Source organism: Anser cygnoides, chromosome 3, assembly GCF_040182565.1.
Source record: "Anser cygnoides isolate HZ-2024a breed goose chromosome 3, Taihu_goose_T2T_genome, whole genome shotgun sequence".
NCBI classification, from domain to species: Eukaryota; Metazoa; Chordata; class Aves; order Anseriformes; family Anatidae; genus Anser; species Anser cygnoides.
The window spans coordinates 33,085,798-33,110,735 of NC_089875.1; the positions used below are offsets into that span (position 1 = coordinate 33,085,798).

Consider the following 24,938-nt stretch of genomic DNA (forward strand, 5'->3'; position numbering starts at 1 on the left):
CAGCATGTTAAGAAAAACTGGGGTGTGGTATCAGTTTTACCATCATGTTGTTGACAGCAAAATATGGCATTTCACGTAGCACCAGTCTTTTTTGTTTCAAGCAGTGATAATAAAAATAAATTTAAAATTAATTGAAATTTTGAGCATATTTTATATCATTTTTCTATACATAAAGGAAATATGTAATAATGAGTTTTTTTTCTTTCTTTTGTTTTAACGAAGTGGTTATATAAGCTAAAAGGATCAGAGGTCAATACAATAGCTCTGGCAATTTTAGTGATGTTATGATATTCAGATAACATAGTTGTCTCCTGCAGTCATTTGCATGTATTAAGTGGATTTTAATTTTTTTTTAAATATCTTGCTATGTACACTAAAGACAAAGTAATATCAGTAATAAGTCTTGAAGAGGGTTAACATCACTATGGTATGTAGCTAGGAGCTCTTCCATTGTGTTTTTGTTTTGTTTTTTTAAAAAGTCAGGGTTGAAAGTTGTGTATCTTTCAAACTCGGTATGATAAAAAACACAAGCTAAAATGATTCTGTTGGTGAACAGCCATTATGCTGGACCTATAATTGTATTGCATAAGTGAAAGGTTAGTTTTTTATAGCAGACAAAGGATATTGCTTAATATTCGTATATTCTGGTAGTTCTTAATTGAAGAGAATTTAATACAAAGTTTTCTGCAGTGTGGGTAACCCATTTTGTGAGATAATGGTATTTGATCAAGACTGTCTTCTGTGTTGTTTGTTCAACATTTATTGAAATGATGTGCAATGTTCCATTTAAAGTAAAAACTTATAGTAAGAACTGTTGTATCTCTTCCGAAAAATGAAGGAATCAGGCTGAATTGAGATTAATGACTGTTTATAGAAAGTGAAGTCTCCAGGGTAAGGTAAAAGGTGAATAGGTTAGGGTATTCAAGAGTAGCTCTATTTGATTTTGAATTAGAGTTTAAAAGTACAAGTTACACAACCCAGAATGAAACTCAGAACTGGCTTTGTTTCAAAGCATTTGATTGTTCAGATATTTATTATTATTAATAAAAGATATGCCAACAAAGACATTGGTATTTTGTACATCCAGTGAATTACTGACAGAGTCATGTTAAAAGGTAAATAATTAGTGGCTTCTGCAGAGAAGTCATGGAGATTCGTTGGGTTTGTCCTGGTTGTATGAAGTTTTTCATTGTGGTAGAAGGCAGTTGGTTAGGGGATTTTTATTTATTTATTTTCTTTTAATGCCTCAATGAACACACATTTGTGCTAACAGTCAACTTATGAACCAGAAGGTGTCTCATGTTGGTTTTCTGGGCAAATTAGTCTGGAAAGGTTTTGATAAATTTTATGGCATTGTACTAGTGCCAGCAGCCTGGCAAGTTTTGCTGTAAATTTTCTCTCTTTTTATTCCTTGGTTCTTACAGCTTTTCACAGTACAGTCCCAATGAATCATTTATGTTTTGGTGCATAGAATTTCATCATGCCTAACTTGTACTACTTGTCTTTTTTCCCCTCCACAGGTATATTCGCATTGTTGGGACCCACAACACAGTGAACAAAGTTTTCCACATTGTTGCATTTGAATGCATGTTTACCAACAAATCCTTTACTCTTGAGAAGGGTCTGATAGGTAAGAGATGCAACTGTTTTCCTTTTATATGAACTGCTGTGAACACTTGCCTTTTAAGACTGGCCATCACTGCACTTTTACTGTACTTCCCCTTCCACTCTAACTTGAGTTAAATCGTGCTGTAATCTTAGGATTAGTTGGCTAGTCCTCATGGCTGCTTTGAAATTCCAGTGCTGTGGATCAATTAGTGACGCTGCAGGAATGTTAAAGTTCAAATTAAATTAACTGCTGCTGACAAAACCACTGGTAATTGAGTCACTCTGTGCTCCTAATCCGATTTTTCTTTCCATGTCATAGTAGGGTTGCTTTTGCCTCCAGCTAGGTTAGCCTGAACTCTGTAACTGGGATGGAGTAACCAGAGATATTTATTGTACTGAAGGTGGGTTTGGGCATTTAAGGCCTCTTATGCAGACTAGTTTCAACTGCTGAAAGTGAACTCTAATGTGTTGATTTTCCACCAAAGAATTATAGACACATCTAGCCATGACAGAGCATCATATTGGCTACCCTTATTCTCAGAACACTGTGTTGATGTTCTGTTATTTCTGGTGCTGTCTGCTCCAGACAGCTTGTGTTATACTAATTTAAGTACATTTACATAATATTGCATTGCTTAACGTAGAAATCCCAAACAGATCAACAATACTAAATGATAAACTGGGTCAAAGTAAGATTTCTTAGTAGTTCAAACAGGGTGATCTCTGCATATTCTTCTGTATAAGCTTACGAGTGAGATCTTGAAATTCATTGGAAAAAGAGTTTTATATACCTTTTAGTTGTTGTGTACTTATAGGAGGGATTTCCCCAATTAGTGGTTTTGCTCTAACTCAGTCCTTCTGAGTTAGTCCTTCTTTGTATTTTTCAGACCACCTATTACTGTTGTGTATGATATAGTACTGCAGATTGTTGCTTGTTCTGGGAAGAAATTGAGAATTTTCAGCAAAATTGTCGGAGTTCATGCTATTTTTTTAAAATATGAATTTAAATTTTAAGCATGCACCTATGGTAGATAGAAGGGAAAACAGTTCTTGAAAAAGAATCAGAGGGAAAATTTTTAGTAAGACATAGTCAGACATACTTCTCTTAATTCTTTTCTGAGGAGAACTATACCTGGCTGTAAAAAAAAAATGGGTCCCAACTCCTTTTGCCCTTCCTCCATGCATTATACAAAGGCATAACATCACTAAACCCAGTCTCATGAGATTTGCTGTGGGATTTCATGATGTCTTTATAGAATCATTGAATAAATAAATTGCCTGACAAATCAAACTTTACTGATCTTTACATCATGCAGCCTGAAAATGTATAAGCTGTCAAATAATGCAAATAGAAAGTTTTTCCTTTGTTTTAGTGAGTTTGCAAGTAGTACTGCAATTGTTATCGACAAGAAAATAGAATAAGCAGTAAGGAATGGCAGAATTTAAAGAAAATATTTAGCTGTAGCAAGCTAGTTACCAGAGAAACAAAATGTTTCGAGTTTGATAAAAAACTTTGAGCTAAGTTTCATATGTATTGCTGCTAGCTATGAATTTGTCAAAAGCTTCATGCAAAATTAGAATTATTTTGTGCAGGTAAGTGATGCATATATCTTTATACATTTGTTTTAAGATTGTCAATTCTATTTAGTAAATAATTTAGGACCAAAATAACATATTTACCTTCCCCTTTTTTGCGTATTTTAAATAACTTGAAGATTGTTCTGTCATAACAATAGGCAAGGTAGTGAATCCATGTTGGCTTGTTGGAGTGTATGTGTACCATAGCTGACTTGCCTTTCAGGTACACAATGACATTTGTTTTTTAGTGAGCTTTTTTGTGAGGTGAACAATTCCATCTGCTTCAGCATTGCATGATAGTGGGTTCCAAATTCAAATCATGAGTTTCAAGGTTAATCTAGGGGTTAGAGACTTCAAGTGGCTTTATTTAAAATGTATTGGTTCATGATTTTTTTTTTGTAGTTACAGATTTTATTTGTACTTTGGAAGAAAAGTAATATGTGGCCATTCTTCAATATCAGTTGTATATTGTAAATGCTTATGTAAATCAAAATTTAGGCTAGGATATGACTGTTAGAGCCAAGTCATTTTATTGCTACATCTCTTGCCAATATACATCTGTATTCTATGATCAAAGTCCCATTGGTTTAACTGTATGGTATTCTTGCCAACATATGCCACAGGCATATCACCTGCTGTTTCATATTTCAGTGCTCCATGCCCCTAGTGCATCTGTCTATTAAATTGTGGAGATGTTTGGAGGTAGCCTTCTGCTTGTTTCCAATTTTAGCTGCCACTCTTGCAGAAAAGGCTCCTTGCCTCCCAGCACTACAGAACACTTTATCATTTTCACATCTCCTTTTTACTAGAAATCTTAGCATCAGAGGTAAGAATGTGCTACTAGCCTTGCCAACAGTAATGCAGATGCATGCAAAGTCACTGAAAAACAAATACTGTTCCCTGTTCAGAACAGATTACCCTCCTAAACTACAAGCAGAGTTGCAATTTCAGTGTGTGTAATGAACTGCATTATGAGATGCTTTTGATATTGTTTAGAGGTGTGAACTGATGAGAAAATTGATGACTAATGGCAGAGTACCATGAAAGAGGGAATATGTGGACCAATTTCTGATTGCAAATGAGGCATCAACAGTTGAATATGTGACTTTGCAGAGGAAGGGACAAATGGAAAGATTTTGAGACAAGTTGGGGGCAGTGCAGTTGTGAAATGCAGGGGTATAATGGCTGTTGCACCAGAATTTATTGCTAACAATGTTACCTCTTGAAAAGCTTTCATCCAGCAAAGTGACCTTACATGCATTTAGTGCTTTGTTTTACATACCTGTATAAGAAAGCGTGTTGTCTGGTTCCCTTTATCAAACAGACTGTCCCAGTTCCACTTCCATAAAAATTTTGTGTGACTACCAATAGGATAATTGGCACAGATTTATCTTATTGCTCTAATGAGGGTTCATAGTGTTTCTTTCTCTAGTGACAGGATAGGGTAAAGTGAACTGAAAGTAGTTAGGAAAGCTCTGTGAAGTATATGAAAGTGCAGTAATCAGAGTAGGTTGCTTCTAAGCTTGATTGAGTAGAGAAGCTTTCATCCTTATCCTTGAAAAACAGTATTGGGTAATATTATTGAGTTCATTGTTTATGCAGTATGGTATTAAATGTGTTCCAACCTAATTTAATACCTTTACTGCTGTTGCTATAATCCATCCTATTAAGGAAAGGAAATGCTCATCCCTTGAAGGCTGTATGGTCCTTTCAGAAAGCCTTTGTGACCCTTCTACAAAAAGAGCACCAAAGATACTATACAAGGAGTTTCTCATTTCAAATCTCATTCCAAAGAATTCAGGCCACTGAGGTATCTGTTTAGGGATTTTACTCAGAGATTTAAAAGTAATTATTTAATTTTCATTAAACCTATTCAACTCGATCAGAAAGCTGTATATACAAAGAGGGTAATTTGTCGGATATATTATTACTGATATATAGTATCTAACGGCTGTCACTGTAAAGCAAAGATTAGAAGGCTGGCAAACAAATAATAAAAATGAAGTGTCATCACATGGTAGTAGCAATTTTATGTTGTCTTTTTTTTACATACAGGGTTTTCATGACAAATGATTAACTTGACATGTTATATTTAAAAGTTAATATGGAAGATTTGTGTAGTTCCAGTACACAATACTGGATGTGATGCTGAATTGACCCATTGGCAATTAACTAGCAATTTTGAGGTAAAAGTAGCAGGATGTGCTCTTTCTAGCACTGATGTTTCAGTCTGATGTTTTAGTGTTGGTTTACACTTTGTTGTCTTGTTAAATGAGGTAAGTGACAGAAATGAATTCAATCATAGGAAATTATTCCCTAACGCAGATGTTGGGGTTGAGATGTAATTTTCCTTTTGGCATATTATCTCTAAATGTGTTTGTAAGTTTGCATTTTTTTTTTATGTACTGGATTCACTAGATTGACATAACTGTTTTGTGTAACAGGGATGCAAATATTTTTAAATCTCAAAAACTTTTTTTTTTTTAACTTCTGAAATTTGAATGGTCTTTAGTCGTTAATATTTAATCTGCAATCCAAAACAAATTAACATTCTCACAAGCAGGAGGCATGCTCCTCTCAAGGGAGAAGCAGTACCCAATATGATGCGATTGTTCGTAATGGCTTCTAATCTGCCCGGTGGCAAGAAGCTACAGCCCTGGGCAAGGGGCTTCTCCTATGCAATGCCACTCTTGTTTTTTGTTTTCCCATATATATATAGGAATCAATTCTGTTTATCTGCCTGAGGGGGGAAAAATGATAATTTCCCTAAGTCCTGTGGTTAAAAAAAACCTTTAACCAGTGCTGAGGTGCGGTTAAGGACTGTGCAAGCACACGGGTTTTACTAGGCCACAGTCCTACTTTGAGCCTGGTGAGGGCCATAGGGAGTGCAACGTGGAAGGCTTTTACACAAAGTTGTGTTTATCTGTGGTCTGTCTCAGTCTTTCAGACTATCCTTAAACTGGTGCATTACAAACAAAAGGGGAAACGGTGAATAATGACTGAAGAGCAAGAGATGGATATAAAACACTGGAATGTCCTTGGTCACCCTCTGGGGAATGCTGTTCAGTACTTGTGAATCATTGTGAACCTCCATTTGTTCAATGCCTTAGGAGTACTTGTTTTAAAGGAAAAAATGAAATGAATATTCATTCACTTGTCTTTTACTCACTGGCAGTTATTAAAAGGCAAAAACAAACAAACAAAAAACCACTTAAATGTATAACAAAGAGAAACCAGTTGTATCAGTTTCCTAGTATGTGGTTCAGCATTGTAAAATACTGCTGACTCTCTCCAAGGAAGCCTCAAGAGGTGCTATTTCCACATCTAGTTTAATGCTGACTCCACCCAAAGCTATTTATTTTATTTCATCTCTTTTTAAAGGTTAGTCTTCTTTCAGAGTCATGCAGGTTTCTCCAGCAATGCAAGTCATCTCTACTGCAAGCATAGCCTTAGGAAATAATGAAAATTTTAAGACCATCTAAATACTGCAGGGATTTTTTTTTCCTTTTTCTATGGGAAAGGGCAGCCACATGGTCAGTTTAGTTAGTGCTATTCTTTAATAAAGATCTGTTCATATGGTGCCAGTTACTTTTTTCCCCCTTATTTCCAGTGCTGCAACAAAGGCTGCTTACTTCTGAAGGCTTTTATGAAATGATTGCTATTTCTTAAAGTCTTCCTCAGACAAATTTCAGTTGAAGAGCTCTGTAATCAACCAATTGGTTGCCAATTAAAAGTGTGCCCAATTCTAATGACTTCTATGCTTTTTGTATGATGTTTGGAATCAAAAGCAGCCTACTCTGCAATTATTTTAATCCAAACTGACAATTGCACATTGAGGAATAATAGTGGGATTTTCTTTTAAAATTGGCCAAAATTGTAATTTGCCCTCTCTTCCAAGTCACAGACATGGCTATGTAAACCTTCACATTCCAGTGCAGTGTCTATGGCATAAGTCAATGTTTATCCTTCAGCAGTTCTAATATCTGTGGCATAGCCTGGTGTTTACATTTTAGTAGTTGATAACAGTACTGACTAAATCAGATGATTGTCAGAATTTTGTGGATGTATTTATACCATAAGAACAGATAAGAAAAAAAAAAAAGTATCCAAGCCCTTTCTTGAATCCTTAAAATAATAATGCTAGAATTAAATATACTGCCAAGCAATTCATCTCTCCATACCTCAGCATAAGACCAGGAAACAAGAAAATAAGTTTTAATAACTGTTTTCTTCCTCCTGTACTGTAGCCTCAATCATCTTTTCCTTTTGTTTGCTTACAGAATGTGTATGCTTTGCTAACAAACATATTTTCTGTTCCATAAAAGTGAATTAGATTTGTCAAGAGTATGAACTGGGGGAAGAGGGAGGAAGAACTTACATATTTGTAATCTCCTCTTTTGTTTTTTCTAACAACATTGGTTACTGTAATAGCTGGATAGCTGGTAGATTAAAAAAAAATCAAGAAACAAAGCAAGACAAAAATTTTAAAAAACGTTGGTTTTGGCAGTACATTTTTGTAAACAAGTGACCCAAATTGTAGTAGAAATTCTAATGGGAAAAAGGAGGAGAACCAGCGGACTTAAAAACACAGCACAGATCAGAGTCCCCACCAGATGGTATTTTTAATAGATTTATCAAGCGGATATAAAAGAAGATGATAAACATTCAAAATAGGGAGTGGCAGACTCCCCTAGAGAGAAGAAACAGTATGGCACCTTCTGGATGCTTCAATTAGTTAGAATCACTTTCTAATTAACCGTTGTAGTGAAAACCACAGAATTGTATTGAATGCACAGTAAGACAATTTCTGTGTGGTTGTTAAGAAGTTTGACTAATCAGAATAACATCATTTTAGGAGTTCATGGATAAGTGCAGAAATTTAAATGTGAGAGAGCGTGATGGTGCTTAGAGGGCATGCAGGTACGATATTGGATGAACTGAGTAGTATTATGTTAAATTAATGCCTTAAATAACTTAGAAGGTGTCTGAAATGTGCCACAGAGCCTTAGTGATAATTGATTTTGATATTTTATCTTTTACATATTTTTTTTAACCTAGATATTCATAGCTTCTGTTTCCTTCAAAAAGCAGCACTAAATGAAAGATGCTTTAATGCCTGTATAAAATGGATACTCAGAGAAGTTCCCTTACTGCCAGGGAAAAGGGGAAGAAAAGAAAGCCAAAGCAAACTTTGTTTTGATGCCTGTGCTCATAGTTTTTCATTGTTGGTCTTTGTTTTTTTCAGATCATTCCTAGTGAAGTATACCTCATGTCCAATACTTTTCCCCCCGTAAGAATCCGGAAATTTCTGTATGTCTCTTTTTAGTAATACTGAATCAAGACATTTCTAAAATAATAATGTGGTGCTTTTAGTATCACAGAATCACACAGAATATTAGGGATTGGAAGGGACCTTGAAAGATCATCTAGTCCAATCCCCCTGCCAGAGCAAGAACACCTAAATCATATCACACAGGAATGTGTCCAGACGGGTTTAGAAAGTCTCCAGAGAAGGAGACTCCACAATCCACCCCCAGGCAGCCTGTTCCAGTGCTCTGTCACCCTCGCTGTAAAAAAAGTTTTGTCTCATATTTAAGCAGAACCTCCTATGTTCCAGCTTGCACTCATTGCCCCTTGTCCTATCATTGGATGTCACCGAGAAGAGCCTGGCTCTGTCCTCCTGACACTCGTCCTTTATGTCCTTCACCCCTCAGTCTCCTCTTCTCCAAGCTAAAGAGACCCAGCTCCCTCAGCCTTTCCTCGTAAGGAAGATGCTCCACTCCCTTAATCATACTTGTGGCCCTGCACTGGACTCTCGGTGTCTATCAGTGCTATGTAATAGAATGGGCACAAAACAATTTTTCTAATCATATGCCAAGGCATATTTGCATGTATTCCACCTTCTGTGCATTTTTGCTCATTACAAGCACATTTATTTACAAAAACATTCTTCAGCTCTGAATCCAGGATCTTTGCAAAATTATTTCTTTCAAAACATGGACTTCATCACTTTGTAGTCTTACATACACACATTCACGTCGGGTTGCACATGAATTGAGTACTCTTTCCTCAGGTTGCTTAGGAAGATGATAACAAAAAACACTTGTCAGAGCAAGAGCCGTAACCTTGACTAGGCTGGGGACGGGCACATGAGCAATCGGCTGGTGTGCTGTGAAGTACCTTTGAAGGTAAAGTCATGGTGGAATCAAAGCAACCTGAAGAGGAACCTGGTTGCCATAGAACACTTTAAAGCAGTGTCTCTGATTTAGACATGTTGCCTCCTATGAGTTAGACAGAAGAAAAGGTCTTCTGGAGTCTCTTGTAGTGGGAGGAACGGAACTGACTTGCATTGAAATCTCGCAGAGCTTTAAACCTCCGTGTTGATACATATTGACTTCTGCTTTAATCTGCTGATGTCTTTCCTCCCTTTTATTCTTCACTTTTTTTTTCCTCCAGTTTTAGACTTGTCTTGGGGAGTTCTCCTAAAGCATGTTCTTAGCAGTCCTGAAACCATGTAACTTCTTATACATAAAGCCTTTTTGTTTTTTGATAGTAACAACATTGCATATAACACAGATCCTAGAATGGCCTGGGTTGAAAAGGACCTTAAATATCATCTAGTTTCAACCCCCCTGCTCTGGGCAGGGTTATTAGTTTTTAGGGTTAGTAGTTCTTGATGAGCATACAGTGATGATATCAAATTTGATAGTGCAGTAGATTTTTAGGAAACTGTTGCTTTTCCATTACCTTGAATTATTACTTGACAATGAGCTTACACATTTTCCTTTTTTTTTTTTTTTCCTCAGCATTTCATGTTTGTTTAAGATTCTGCTCCTGACACTAATAGCACACTTAAAACAAAGAATCACATAATCATAGAATAATAAAATGGTTTGGGTTGGAAGAGACCTTAAAGATCAGCTGGTTCCAACCCCCCTGCCCTGTTCATGAACACCTCCCACCAGACCAGGTTGCCCAAAGCCCCATCCAGCCTGGCCTTGAGCACCTCCAGGGATGGGGCATCCACAGCTTCTCTGGGCAACCTGTGCCAGTGCCTCACCACCCTCAGAGTAAAGAGCTTCTTTCTAATGTCTAATCGAAGTCTACCTTCTTTTAGTTTAAAACCATTACTTCTTTTCCCATCACTACACTCCCTGGTAAAGAGTCTCTCCCCATCTTTCTTGTAGGCCCTCATAAAGTACTGGAATCCTAAGCTCCTCATGGAAAATTAGCTCTTTTATGGGTGCTGGAGACTTGTGAAATTAGCTCTGAGATTTCATATAGCTGTATTTCAGCCATTTTCAGATGTTGTAGTACTTTAAATACATATTTTAGAGACAATCATTGTCTGTAATTAAGTTAATCAGTTGGAAGTGGGCTTAAAATGTTGCATAAATCCATTTTCATCTATACTACTTTTTTTCTTGTGAAAATTCACAGTGTTGGTTTTACATGTATTTCTAATTTTTTTGTGCACTTCATGTTTTAGCTGGTATTGTTCTTGTTCTGATTTTTTTTTAATTTGTTCCATATGAGATATTGTGAATTTGGAAATTTTGTCGAATTGATCATTGTCCTTCACATAATTTGGTAACATTTTTTCCTCTCCTTTTTTTATTGCGTTACCACACACGGATTGGTCATTCTTCATCAGAGGATGACATACAAAATCTTACCTTTTTTTTTTTTATACAGCCTGTGTAGACAGAATTTTTGTCATCAGTTAGCAAAAACTGCATTTTCAATATTATGTACCCTACAAAATGGCTAAACAGGTAGCCTTGATTTTTGCATGTCATAGAGAATATCATTTTGCAACCTTATTCATCTTAACTTTTTTGAGAGAGGGAGAAAGAAAGTGTATGTGACATACATGTTTGAAAAGGAAGTTTATGTTTGAGGAAGTTATCTAAAAATCATATTTTCTGAGAAAGTGCTGGACCTGAATAGGGTTCTTTTTATGTCCATCAATCATCTTATTGAAAGGTGACATTCAAAAAGCTTGGGGAGTCTCTCTGAATTGCAGAGAGAAGGTTCCATAGTTGGTTAAATGTTAACAGAGGAAAATTTAATGTAATTCAAAAATTAAGTGTTGAAGTACTTGTAAAACAGAGCTTTGTAATTTATATTAAGTAAGAGTTGTTTCCTTGTGTTGATCGTACTTTCATTATTTTTTTTCCAGTTCTTTGCCAGATATAAGGACCATTATTATCTGGACTGTTTTCTGACTGTATTACTGTGTCTGTCTTCTTTGTGTTTTAATTTGCAGTTCCTGCTGAAAATGTTGCAACAATTGCAGATTGTGCCAGTGTGATTGAGGGTGTAAGTCGAAGTCGCAATGCCTTGTTGAATGGAGACACAAAAAACTATGATTGGGATTCTGGGTACACATGCCATCAGCTTGGGAGTGGAGCTATTGTAGTACAGCTAGCACAGCCCTACATGATTGGATCAATACGGTAAGGGGGTTTATTTTTCTCCAAACTAAGGGCAACAATGAGACTTCTGCTGAGTACAGTTATTTTCCTATAAAATATAGGACACTTGGAAATGATGGTAATTAGGGGACCAATTTATTAATTGTCTTTCAGCTTTTTTATTTCAGTATAATAGGCATGTTAAAAATTAAATGTATGAATTGTATGTCAAGATACAGCAGTGCAATTCCAGAAGATATTGCATTTCCGAAGCATAATAATAGTAATAGTCAAATTGTAAGATTAAAGATGTATATTTATATTAGAACAGAAATTCAATTGCAGCTTAACTTGTGATCACAGTAGGTACAGTTCCTCATATGCATCTCATTGTGAAAATAGAAGCATTTATTAAAGAAAGCCATCATCTCAAAGTCATCTAGGTTTCCTTTTCACTATACACTATTAGTATGAACTCGAACATAGAGTGTATAATAAAGGCACAGAACTTGAATATTGCTTTACAGTGTTGGATTAATGAAGGTATTTAGATCTGGATTGAAATTCATTGAGCCATTTCCCCATTGAATGTGTGTGTGTGTCTATGAGAAGACAAGGTTTTGGCTAGTGCAGAAGCTTCTTACACTCAATCTTTTTCAGTTTTCCTTTCTTTTCTGCTTTGGAGATAGATTGGAAAGCAGGACTGTTTACAGGTGAAGAAAATATTTTTGCCAACTTCAGATCCTGACTGTAAATGATGTTGTTTCACAAAATCAGACATTCAGAACCTTGTCTTGATATCTCTCTATTCTCTGTAAATTTAGAGTGTGTTGTCTGGAACTGAATTTGTATTCTCCGTGACAATGAAAAAAGAGAAAGGTTTCTGAAGTTAGCATGCCAATGAGTGAATGTGGAAACTTCAGGTTAGGTCCTGGCTAGCAGCAGAGGCCCTATACATAGGCGCGTATTGCTAGAATCTATCTCTGTGCCATCTGCCTATTAGAGTTGCCTCTGAATTAATTGATTAGCAAGTGAGATTTGAAGTCAGTTTTGTAAACTGCCAATTTTTGTTCTTCAACAATGAAAAAAGGAAGTCTGAAACTGTTCAGGCTGAAGGAGAGTATCAGTAGGGAGGTGTCAGGAAATGCCTGAGACTGTGTGGTTAGTTTTCTTGGATCCTCTTCTCTATCAATCACTGTACGTTTGCGTTTATAAAAAGTAGCCTTTTTGAAGTGAGTTCAGGGGAAAAAAGAAGTGCAGAATTCCCATATCCCTGAATCATGAAAATTGAAGGAAATAAATTGTTCCCTTCTTCCAAAGCTGCGGCTGTGTTTTTGTTTTAGCCGCTGGCATTGCTGTGATTGTTATAAAACTTTGAAGGTCAAGTTTAAAATCAGACATCCAGGCAAATCTCTGTCCATAACAGAAGTACTGATTTGTGTGTTTACCAGCTACAGAAGCTATGCATAACGGGAGTTCAGCATTGTTCTCACTATGTGAAACAAGTTGAATGAGAAGTATAGTTGGAAGCTTTCCATGTTGAATATTTTACGCCTTTGAGTTTTGTGTTTTTATTATTCAATTAAGTATTGCATCTCAAGTAGAAAACCAGGAAGACACAGTACTCGGATTTCTTAAAAGAGGTAATTGAAAATGTAATTACATCATTTTCATGCCACTTCGAGCTTAAATTTTTAGTAGTAGCAAAGGCTTGCCTGTGTGAGGGAGTAAGAGAAGAATATATTAACTAAACGTTGTTTTCAGTTCATTGACCCTCTGTCTCCATGTCTTACAATTTTCTGCTCTCAACTGATGAATCATACCATCTCTTCAAGTTAGTGTAATAAATTGACTTTCCTATATTAAATACTATGCTAGCATTTATTCTTCTTGAGCAGGAGGATTTTTTTTAATAAGGCTTATTATTAAATAATGTATTAGGTGAACTAGATTTTTGGTTGCCAGGAAATAATAATTGTATAAGCGTGTAAAGCAAATTGCAAAATAAACATTATTATTGCATATTTTAAAACTAATAGGCACTTAATGATTTATGTGGTATTGCATTGTACAGATATGGGATCAGAATCTCATCTTTCTTTGACATTTTTTCCTGCATGTATAGTACAAGCAAGATGAACAGCTTTCCTTAAAAAATGACAATAAGGATCATCATCATCATCTAAAGGATCTGACAGAGGAGATGACCTGCATTGCCTAGAGACAGAAATGCTAGCACTGTGTCATCTTTTCCTTTTCACGTTCTGCCCAGAAGAATAAGTGTTTTGGCTTACATCCATGCCTATGTGAGATCATGGGCAGATGAGGGAAAGATGCCCCTTTAAGTGGGGAAGGAAGATTTCACTGTGTAGCAGCTGCAGCTTTAGCACGGGTCTAGAACATGTCCTATACTCTGCAATGTGGAAGACAGTGAACAATGATCTCTGTGTTTAGCACTAGGAAATCTATGGCCGGTACAGAGATCAAATTACATATAAACACAGATCAAAGCAAAGTCTTAACATTTCATCTTAATGAAACTGGTAGGTTTTTTTGTTTTTTTTTTTAACAGATCTTCCCCAACTGATTGAACTGTGTTCATTGCTTGTTAGTTTCGTGCTCACTTGAAAACTCCCTTGATCTCATTCATCCACCTAGGAGAAAAACATTTCCAGGAGCATTTTCTGTAGGCTAGTCACTGCAGAATGGCATGAGTTGCTCTGCCCCGAGAAACTGAGTCATTAGAACTGTGGGTTTGGATTCTAAATTAATAATTAGAAATTAAAGTATACATCTTTTAAGTTTAGAGGCATGAATGTGCCATTGGATATATTTGTATCAGAGAGATTAAATATGAGCTTTTTTTTTTTTTTGGTAAAAAGAGGGGTAGTATATGCTTTTAGTCTATAGAAATCAGAATTCCGCTGGAGAGAGGCTCAAAGTCAAAATGTGTTCCCATGGCAACTAAATTCTGATTATGAAAAAAAAAAAAGAACTATTGGTACTCAAATATGCATTAGAAATGCATAGGGAGCTAAATGGTTCTGGAGTATATCTTGTCTGCATGTTTTCTGCAAAATCTTATCAGTTTGCTTAGAATCTTTGAACGATTCAGGTTGGAAGGGACTTGAGGATGTGATCTTGTGCAGACTTGATCAAAGCAGGGTCGTCTATGGCGTAAGACCATTCTACTAAAGACTACACAGTCAGGTCTTGAAAACCTTCAAGGAAGGAAAATCCAAAACTTTTCTGAGTAGCTTGTTCCAATATTTAATTATCCTCACGGAGTATACAGTTTTTCCTTTTCATGTGGTTCCTGTTTTCCCATGCTTCTAGGCCATCTGGAACTTCGTGTTTTAATTTATGGCTGTTGTCTTTATTTTTTCCATTTGCACCTCTGTGAAGAGCCTGGCTCAGTCTTTTCGATAACATGCTCTCAGGTATTGAAAAGTGCTGCTAGGTACAAGCCAATTTCCTCAGCCTCTTAGCAGTTTGTGTGCTCCAACCTCCAGAGCATCTTGGTGGTCCTCTGTGGGATTTAGATTTATCAGTTTTGTATTGGGGTCCAAAACTGGATATAATATACCAGTTGGGACCTAATGAGTGCCAAGTAAAGGAGAATAATCCCTTTCCCAGAATGGACTCTGGAGGAACTCTTGCAACCAGCCTCCAGGAGAATGATGAACTGTTAACCTCTACACATTCAGCTAAACAATCTAGCCAGTTTTCACCCATTATTTTGTAGTGTACCCATTTAAACTGTAACATCCCAACTAGGATACAGGAATGCTATGGGAGACCATGTTGAAACCTTGTTAATACCAAATACTTTTTCAGATATTCTTATATAAATTTGGAGCTCTTGGCTTCCACATCAAATTTTACTCAGGAATTCTGAAACAATTTTAATAATAGTGCTCAATAATAGATTCTACTAGAAAAGACCTGAAAATAATTTTAAAATAGTTGTAACTATATAGAGTCTTTAGCGAAAACACATGAAAATTTAGATAAAACATGTGAATTAAGAAGTTTATCGCTCCTACTTGCAAGAGCTTATAGGATACTTGGATCTTGGATCAGTCAGTAGACAGAGAAAATACATTACTTCACTGGCTGTTTTTTCCACATTGTTGCATGTCTGGACAGAGGAGGAAAAAAAAACACCTTGCCTTTTTCCTCTCTGAAAATGTCCTTATCAATGACAGAAAAAAATATTATATTTAACTGGACACAGAAAGACAGCATTATAAACGTAATGTAAGTGCCTTTTATTTAACTCTTAAATGGCTAATACCTTAATATTGAAAAGACTGCCATATCCCAATAGCTCTAACTCTCTCTGCATTTATCTTGAATAGACAAATAATACTATTATCCTGCAATCTAATACTATTATACTGCAATCTTTGGCTGATAACCTTATTTTTTCTGTGAATTTCCAAAAAGAAAGAAAAGTCCTGAAAGAACGGGACTTGCTTTAGTAATGCTTGACAGAGGGAGACAGAATTCTTTGGTACTGTAGTGATTTCCAAGCTAAAGTAAACAAATATTTTGCATCTCTGTAAAAGCAGACTAGTCACTAATCCCTGTTTAATCTCTTTGAAGACTTCATTATTAACATGGATACGTTGGGCTCAACACTTCTGTTTTTCATATTCAGAGTAATTCTTAAATTAACAAATTATATCAGACAGCTTTAATGTGTTTTCTGTTTGCTTATGCCATCATCCTATACATCTCTTATGCTTTCTAAGTTTCCATACCACTTCTGCTTATGAAGTTTTTTATTCTTTTTATTTTCTATTCTTGCCTGAACTGAGAGTGAAATCATGACTTAGAATAAAGCATCATATAAGATCATATAAGCATATAGGAAATATGCACGATTTTGATTCCTTTGCAGGATCCTGAAGAAAAAAGATTGACTTTCTGCAAGGTAATTGCTGAACCATATATAACTGCAGAAACTGAACAGGGATTATAGGCAACCAGAGACAAAAATGCAATGAAAATTTTATAAAAATACTCATTCTGTGGGGTTTCTTTCTTTTTTCTCCATCTTTCAACAAATGTAGTTACCTCATGCTTTAATTTCCTATAGTCTTTGGCTTTCTAGAAGTATGCATATAGTTTCTGAACATAGTATTATAAAATACTTTTGCTGTATGTGTTACTAACTTTATAGTATTCAAGAATTGGGTATCATCCTGTAAGGTTCACAACTATTACTGTTTGGTATTCTGCTAACACTTTTTGTTTATATAGTTATATAGCAGTCTGAACTAAACAGTGACAATTTTTTTCAGAATTCTGACCATAAAACGCAAGCAGAGACAGCACAGAACGCTTGTGGAAGTGCGGAACCATCAATCACAGGGAAACACATGGCATTTAGGGAAATGCTGCTGAGAAAGCAGCCACTTTTGATGTAACAGACAATATAGTCAGTTTCCCACACCTCTAACATTAAATTTTATTTCTATTTGAAAAGCTCTTATTTTATAAAATGAGGTGTTTTCAGCATGTGATGTAAATAACAGTATCATGTTAAATGATTAACAGGCTTACAATTTAGATACCGAAAGAAGTGGCATATCAGAAATATATTTAAATCTCATGATCTTGCAGGAGTGATCTGGATAAAGCTTGTTCAGCTTTTCTTTCTCCATCTTGAGAGAGGGATTTACGAACAAGAGCTAATTTAGCTTTTTATTCTAATATCGAAGGTCTTAGGAACGTGGACAATTTTGTTTTAAACAGATGCGTTTCCAATGAGTATAGTTTTGACTTTTTCATTGAAATATTCTCTTTCCAGTGATTTAATATCCATCATAGCATGACAGAGTTTTTCTACAGAAGTTTAGCCTGGTAGCTTGCTTGAAATGTGTTTGAAAGATTATTGTACCTGGCATTGGCATAAAAAGTGGTCCTTATGCCCAGTGTGCACTGGTGAATATTCATGAAATCACTTGAAAGTTTTTTGCTACTTACCCAGAAAGGCATTTCATGCAGAATAAATTTGAAATAGGTTCTGTGGCAAGTCTCCTTCCGTTCTCTCTCTTATGAAAGATAATGAAGTAAGATAAGAACTTTTTCTGTCTTTCATGAATCCCAAAGCAACAAAAATCTACATTTAACGTTCATCCTAAATCACTTTGGGAAAGATTCTTCTAACTTTAATTGACTCATTGTTTGTTTTGTAATAATCCCAAGCCATATGCTTTTTCAAGCTATTTAACTTGGGCTAGGTTGTTTTGGCAGAGAGCAATTAAATGTGTCCTTAAAAGGAATGCATATAATACATATGTCCTGTTAGCCTTTTGCTCTAAAGCCAAGCCAGTTGTGTTTTAATTACAGTATTGTTAATTGTAATTACAGTCACTAGTGTGCTTATGATATTCAAACTCTTGATCGTAGCTTTGAAAACCTGGTTCAAAGAAACAGGACCGAGCCCCCATGATGAAAAAGATCCTATTAAAAACCATAATTAGCTACATTTCAACAACTTTTCTTAAAAGAAAACAAGTTTACATATGTTTTTGTTCTTCTCTCTTCTTAGCATTTGGAAGGCTTAGTCTAAACGTGGGTATTAAGTCAGGAAGTCAGGATCTATTAATTATTCACATTTACCAAATCCAGGATTTTAATCCATAAACTTTTTTTTTCTTTTTTTTTATCCAGAAAATGAGTTTCATTCAGTCTCTTCAGTATTTGAACACCCTCAAGCTGTAGAAAAACAGAATGGGGAAGATCTCATGAAACAGAGGTGTTAGGTTTTTGTTGTTGTTTTTAAACCAAGTCTTATATGATGCTGTAGGCAACTACTTTAATTTTTTACTATGTCAGCTCTGAATTTTTAATTTGCAAATAGACAGTATTCACACGTACTAAAAGGCTTCTGTTAAGTGTTTTATTTTAGCTTCCTAAAGCTATTTATTGGTAGCTTATTATTTTCCATAATATTAATGTGCTGGGCTTAGTTGAGAGCATCTAGGGAGTTTATTTTAAATCTGCTTGACCTGTAGACCCAATTCCACTTCAAATGCTGGGATTCCAGATGGGAAATAGAGCTAAACCAGATTGCTTTGAACAGAAGGTAATAGCACTTTTTTTTTTTTTTTTTTTTTAGGACAAAGATATAAACACATGTCCTTAATTAACTAATTCCGAAGACAGTCCAGCTTCTGCTTTGGACAGCATTTCTCTATAAGAGAAAGGATTCTATGTTCAGCAAATGGCGTGGTCATTTTCCCCCTCTAGCAGTCTTGTTTTTCAATGTTAAAAGTGAGCAATATTGTTTGCAGTTACATTTCTCCCAGCAGAAGAAGCAGCTGAAAGCAAGAAAGATTTTCTCAACTAGAAGAAGGGAATTCATAGTATAAAACTTGAGTACTCTTCTGTAAGATGATTAAATAGAGACAGCTTGAAGCTATCTGCCTGGGAAAGACTGTAGTGTGGCACAATTTCCTTTTCTTTTCAAACATTTCAGCTGTTTGCATTATTGGATCCTTATCTATTGCACTTTGAAAAGTGTGGATCTGCAGTAGCTCTTCCTCACAGCTGAAGAACGAACTCAGATTAGGTGTATCACCCGGCTTTCACAGTTTTCTAGTTGTGTTTTGCTGTAATTACTATGATTCAGGTCATCCGTGCAGTTGTAGCTGTTTTGGGTGGTTAGCTGCTCTTTGTTTATTGGTCTACAAATTCACTGTAGAAGTGAAGTCATGTTCATTGACTTCTGTAACAAACTGTTGGATTTTAGCAACCCTAGCAAGTGTTAGCTAACTTTGAAGACGAGAACCTGAGGATCAAGAGGTGACAACAACTGATTGTCAGTTGTGCCGTACATTGCATTATTATGGTATTTGTTTTCCATATGCGTATCGAGTAAGAGTTCAGAGAATAGGAGTTTTAACAGCAACAAAATCAGCAAAACATAATTTCTTTTAGCAGACGTAACGTGGATTGTTCACTTTAGAATATTGCAATCTGAAAACTTTGGGTAGGTTGAAGAGAAAACATTATTTTAGAAAATGGTATTGCCACCAGTCACCTTTAACTAAAATAGAAAATATTTTTGAAATTTTGTATGAAAGCAGCAATTAGTTGTTCCCAGTTGTACCCTGCTAACCAATGGAATGAAGCCAGCAAGGGGACTTATGTAAAATGTAGGCAAAAATTCATCTAATAATCAAAATGTGAATGTTTAACTGCTTCTAAAGAAGAAATTGCAGAAGTGTCTGCCTTTCTTTCGGCCAGTCAGTTGCCCCTTTAGTGTGTGTAAATACCCTCCTGTTATTTGTGGATGCTTCATTCGGGGGGGGGGGGGGTGAAGAAAGGATGCAAAAAAGATGCTACATATTGGTTCCCAAATATGCTGGAAAGAATTTATACTAGAATTTGTTCTATTGCACACATCTCGTCCTATCCCACTGACAGGGGAGGAGAGGAAGGGCAAGGTTCTTGGCTTTGCTTTAATTCATATCATGAGAAACAAAATGAAATGAAGAAATGATGCTTGGGGTTTCAAACATCTGTTACGAGAGAGATAATCCCCATATAAAGGGAAGGAGTAGTAAAGATACAACATTTGCCAGATGTGTTTTTTGAGAACTATATAATCAGGCAAAATCACAACCCTGATGCTTTAGATCTTCCCCTCTGTGAGATAAGGATGGAACTTGAAGCCTGTTTGCTATACCATTTATCACACTTCCTGAAGATACGAGTATTTGTGAGGATGCATGTGGAACGAATCCTTGAGACCACTATTTTTTTTTCTTGTTCTTTTGTTTGTTCTTTTGCAATTTGGTCAAAAATTCAGTGCACTCTCCCTTATATCATGATGAACCAGGAAATCCAATTTTCTTACTTGCCTTTCTTTTTCTTTTAAAACTGTTTGCTATTTTTACCAAAAAAATAATAATATAAAAATACAGTTAAGAATACAGTGTAATCTTTCTAGTCACCAGAATCTCTTTATCTTTCCCCTTTTAAATTGACCTTTCGAAACATCTTTGATGCAGGTTTAAAGCAGGCAATGCTATATGCCAAATAGACTAGCTCATTTATTTACTTTCAAATACATTAAAAGTAATGGGATGAATGTCATAGAATAATGTCAGTAACGTGGTTATTGTAAGTCAGTTATTGGCCTTAGGATAATGAGAATAGAGATTCTCAAGTTTGAGATGACGGAAACAGTAAGGATCTTCCTGAATGTTGGAGGCACCTTCCAGAATAAACAGGTGATTTTAGAAAGGATTTAAGAGGTGGAAATACAGGACTAGAAAACTTAAGCATCTTGGTTTTATGTTTATTTTACTTATCACTCAACTGCTTCCTCACTTAGGTTGCTGCTTTGGGACTGTGACGATCGGAGTTACAGCTACTACATTGAGGTCTCAACAAATCAGCAGCAATGGACTATGGTGGCTGATCGCACAAAAATTTCCTGCAAGTGAGTTTAATTTTTTTCCTCTTATTTGCACAAAGCTGGAACTAGAAAACTTTTTATTTTCCTTTTGTTCAGTATTTAAATAGATGACTTTTTGATTGTGAAAAGAATGATCATTGCATAACCTATAGATTACAAATTCTGGACCATTATAACTTCAGGAAGTTGTAGGTTCTCATCTGGCTAAATATTTAGCCTTTCAAACCAGGATCACGTTGTGAAGAGCCAGACAAGTACTATGTTTTCCAGTTTGATTATTCATTCTCAGAAACAGCCCAGCTTCCATACATTTGTTTTTGTGAGCCCTGGGAGTTAAACCACATTTGTCCAAAGTTCACGTATATGGTAACCCTTAAATCACCCCTTGTTGAGAAACTTGGTACGGGAGGGAAGAGAGCTTGGTAAAGGATTTTCTTTACCAAATGTATTCCACCCCTACCAAAGCACATAGAAGCATGATACAGAGAGTTGAAAGGGATGGAGGAAGTGAGGGTTGGGACAAAACTGTCACAGATCGCCCACTGAACTCAGTTACCTAGCTTGACCTTTTCTCAGTGATGACCATGTGGTCAGTGCACACAGGACAGGTACTCTGCTTTTGAACAGATGCCTTCCATAGGGAGAGGAAAAAAAAAAAAGCTTCTTAAAAAGAGAAAAGGGAAGAAAAAGTTTCATTTTTATTTTATACTTCAATCAGAAGAATTCAGGTATGAATACTCTCCACATATTTACTCTCTATCAGCTTTTCTGTAATTACTGAGTCTGCTGATAAAACCTGTTGTTCTAATGTGGAAGAATAATTCAGTGTTGATAGCAAACTTAAACAATTTGATAGTTCTAATTCCAACTGGGACTGAAAAGATAGGCTGCAAATTTATACATTACATATACAGAAGCTAGGCATGCTCAGCAATCAGTGAATGTTGATAGGATATAATCTCCTGGCTGATCCCCAGGGAAGCTCAGACTTATAAAAATCTTATTTCTCTCCTTCTTTATCCCCAGTCAGTTTTCCATAAGATATTCTTTCTTTTGTGGGACAAAACTGAAGTCATCAGCTGTGTGGTGACAGCTGCCACCCATCCTGTGTTAGTGCCAAGTGGTTAAGTTATTCAGTCCTTTTCTAGCAACACTGCTGATGCACATTTCCTAAAGTTTCTGTTCTATCTCTTAATGTATCCAATTCAAAGATGCATTTACAGTGCAGGCTAGATATGCGGGTGAAGGAGAACTTGACACATTCTTTCACTGTCTGTAACAGACAGGGTATTGATGAGCAGAAATCCTGGGTTCTGCCTTCAGTTCTGGAGAAAGTGTAAAGGATATGTAATCATTTTCAAAGGTATCTCAGTGCAATGGAAAAAAAAATATTATTATTTTTTTTGGCTGTCCCAGCAGTGGGAGCAGAGAGTCAAAATGTTTTGCACTTCACCCTTGTACATTTTGGTACTAATAGCCTAGACCAGCCAAAAGGAACATTTCGTTAAGTATGCACAGTGCAGCTGGAATTGCCAGTTGATTGCCCAGTTCAGGTATCTGTTCACAATGTTCAAACCATGGATTTTTGAAACCCTTAACCTTGGACAAATATAGGTGCATTCCTGAACTGAAGGTAGCTGTTGCCTCATGATATATACTTCAAATTATTGACTCAAAACATAAGTGCTCTGGCAGTTCTCAAAGCAGTAGCTGCAGGAACTGTTTTCATGTGAATTAGAGAATTGTACTTTCCCTAACTTCTTGCTCTGACAGACATGCATCCAGCTTCCAAAATGACAGTCTTAAATTTAAAGTCTACTGATTTATAGTGTTGTAACAGTCTCTATCTGTTCTCAACAAATAATGCCGTTGTCCTAAAACTTAAAATTACAAAAGCTCAGTGAAATCCAGAACAATTCAATTTAGCAAAGACTAGAAAATTATAAAGAAAAAGGATCAATTTGAAAAATCTTTCATGTATCTTTTTCATTTGAAAAATGTTTCCTTTTAAAAATTATCCTCTGTAACTACATTTAAATACTATATCACCTGTAAATACAATAAGTTAAAAGATTTGTGGACTGCACCCCAGCCCCATCCCTCAAATTTCAGGTGATTTCTTTGCATTTGAGAGCATTTTTTATATCCAATTTAAATCTTTTGCACTTTATGATCAGCAAATCACATCTTTACAGCCACCTCACCAAAGAAAGCTGTTTAAATACATTTGATTTTCAAAAATGCTGAAGTGACTTCAGCTCAAAAATTACTTTGATTGTAATAGCAGATTGCTACATCTAAATAGTACATATGTATATGTACATATATACACGTACATAAAATGTTTATGTATTTATACATTATATATTCGTATACATAAAAAGCTTTATAAATAGTACTACAGAAATGGCAAAGGCTACAAAAATTAGGACTTTTTTTTTTGTAAAGTACAGAGGATCATAATTCCTTACAGTTAGAGATGGACCACTTTCATTTTATTGAAAAATGGTGGTACTATGACCAAAAAAAGCTAACATTTTTTGGTGTTCAACAATGGTTGAGTAGAGTGGAAGAGACATCATCATTCAGTGACTCATGCACTGAATGAAGCCCCTCACTTTATACTTGTAGGACAAGGTTTCAGTATGGTGGAGGAGACATCTTAATAAACAAGAGAAAATTGAACCAGACACTTTTGATTTTTCAGTTTCTGTACTTAAAAAATAAAAATAAAAAAAATAAAATGCGTGGATTTATTTCTACGAGAAAAACAAACAAGTTATTTTAGCTTTACAGAGGAGACGAAGAGCTGGATTTTAACCAAGATAAACAGATGCTGAATTAAGGCAGAAATGGTGCAATTTGTCTGGTTTACCATTATAGGGTAGTGGTTAAAATACTCCAGTTAGATGCAAGAGATTTTTTTTCTCTAGTACTGAGATTTTAGTTTCTTACTTAAGACGCTTTATCTAATGTGTTCTAGATTGAGTTCTTGTATGAAGTAGTTTGTGGACTTTTGTGCAGAGTACAGGTATCTCACCTCCCACAGGGCTTTTAACTTTTCATTTACAGTTAACAGTTCATTCTGTCTCTGTCCTTCCCCTTACCATGAATACATTGGTATATTGTGCAAGCATCTCAGTTCCAAAAGAGAGAAATTTGCCTCAGAATGACTTTTAGTCAAGCAATTCAAGCACTCCCCAAGGACAAGCGAGAATCAGCCTGTGCGTTGTGCCTGACTCATCCTAGGGTTTAGGGAACCAGTTAAGGATTCTCACATTTAGCAACTTGCCATAACCAGACTACAGCATAATAGGACAGACGCAACAACACCTTTGTCTCTTCAGTCTTCATTATTTTTATGAATGCAACAGCCCTCTCTCTCTCTTTTGGAGTTTGCAGCTATTTTTTGTCTCATCTGAATCCTGATTTTTTTGATGAATGTTAGGCATCCTAGCACTCAAAAATATGAACTCCAATCGCTTAGGTTTATGCATTTCTTTGTTTAAAAAATAAATAAATGTAGGTATGTCCTTGGGATTATGATTGCCTGTTTGACTACAGGTACCTCTCAGAGCAACTGTCAACTGAGAATCTGTTATTAAATATTATTATATGTGTATTTGTGTGAGGCTGAAATATGAATTCTTTGAAAAAGTATACCCGAGATATCTCTGTTTCTTTTAAAAATTTTAGATATGTGGGTGAATTCTAGGTGGTTGATGATGTCTTGAAATCCTGGGCTTACACTTCCTGGCATTAGGTCTGTGGTAAATATCCTGCAGTAGACTCTAGAAAAGTAACTCGCTTGTTTTTCTGTGCAGAATATGCAGCAGTAGCAAATGAAAGTGGATGGAGTTAAAACTCGAGAGAATTTCACAGGGGCCCATATTCCA

General features: G+C 35.8%; 1 protein-coding gene across 3 annotated transcripts in view; it reads left to right on the forward strand.

Annotated features, from left to right (window-relative positions):
* The window catches only part of BTBD9 (BTB domain containing 9), a 125,738-nt gene that overhangs the window by 71,021 nt on the left and 29,779 nt on the right, over nucleotides 1-24,938 (forward strand). For all 3 annotated transcript variants that reach the window (XM_048080070.2, XM_048080072.2, XM_048080073.2), the window contains exons 8-10: nucleotides 1,521-1,630; nucleotides 11,456-11,645; nucleotides 20,959-21,066. In XM_048080070.2, the coding sequence (XP_047936027.2) occupies nucleotides 1,521-1,630; nucleotides 11,456-11,645; nucleotides 20,959-21,066 (408 nt within the window). The remainder of the gene's footprint in view (nucleotides 1-1,520; nucleotides 1,631-11,455; nucleotides 11,646-20,958; nucleotides 21,067-24,938) is intronic.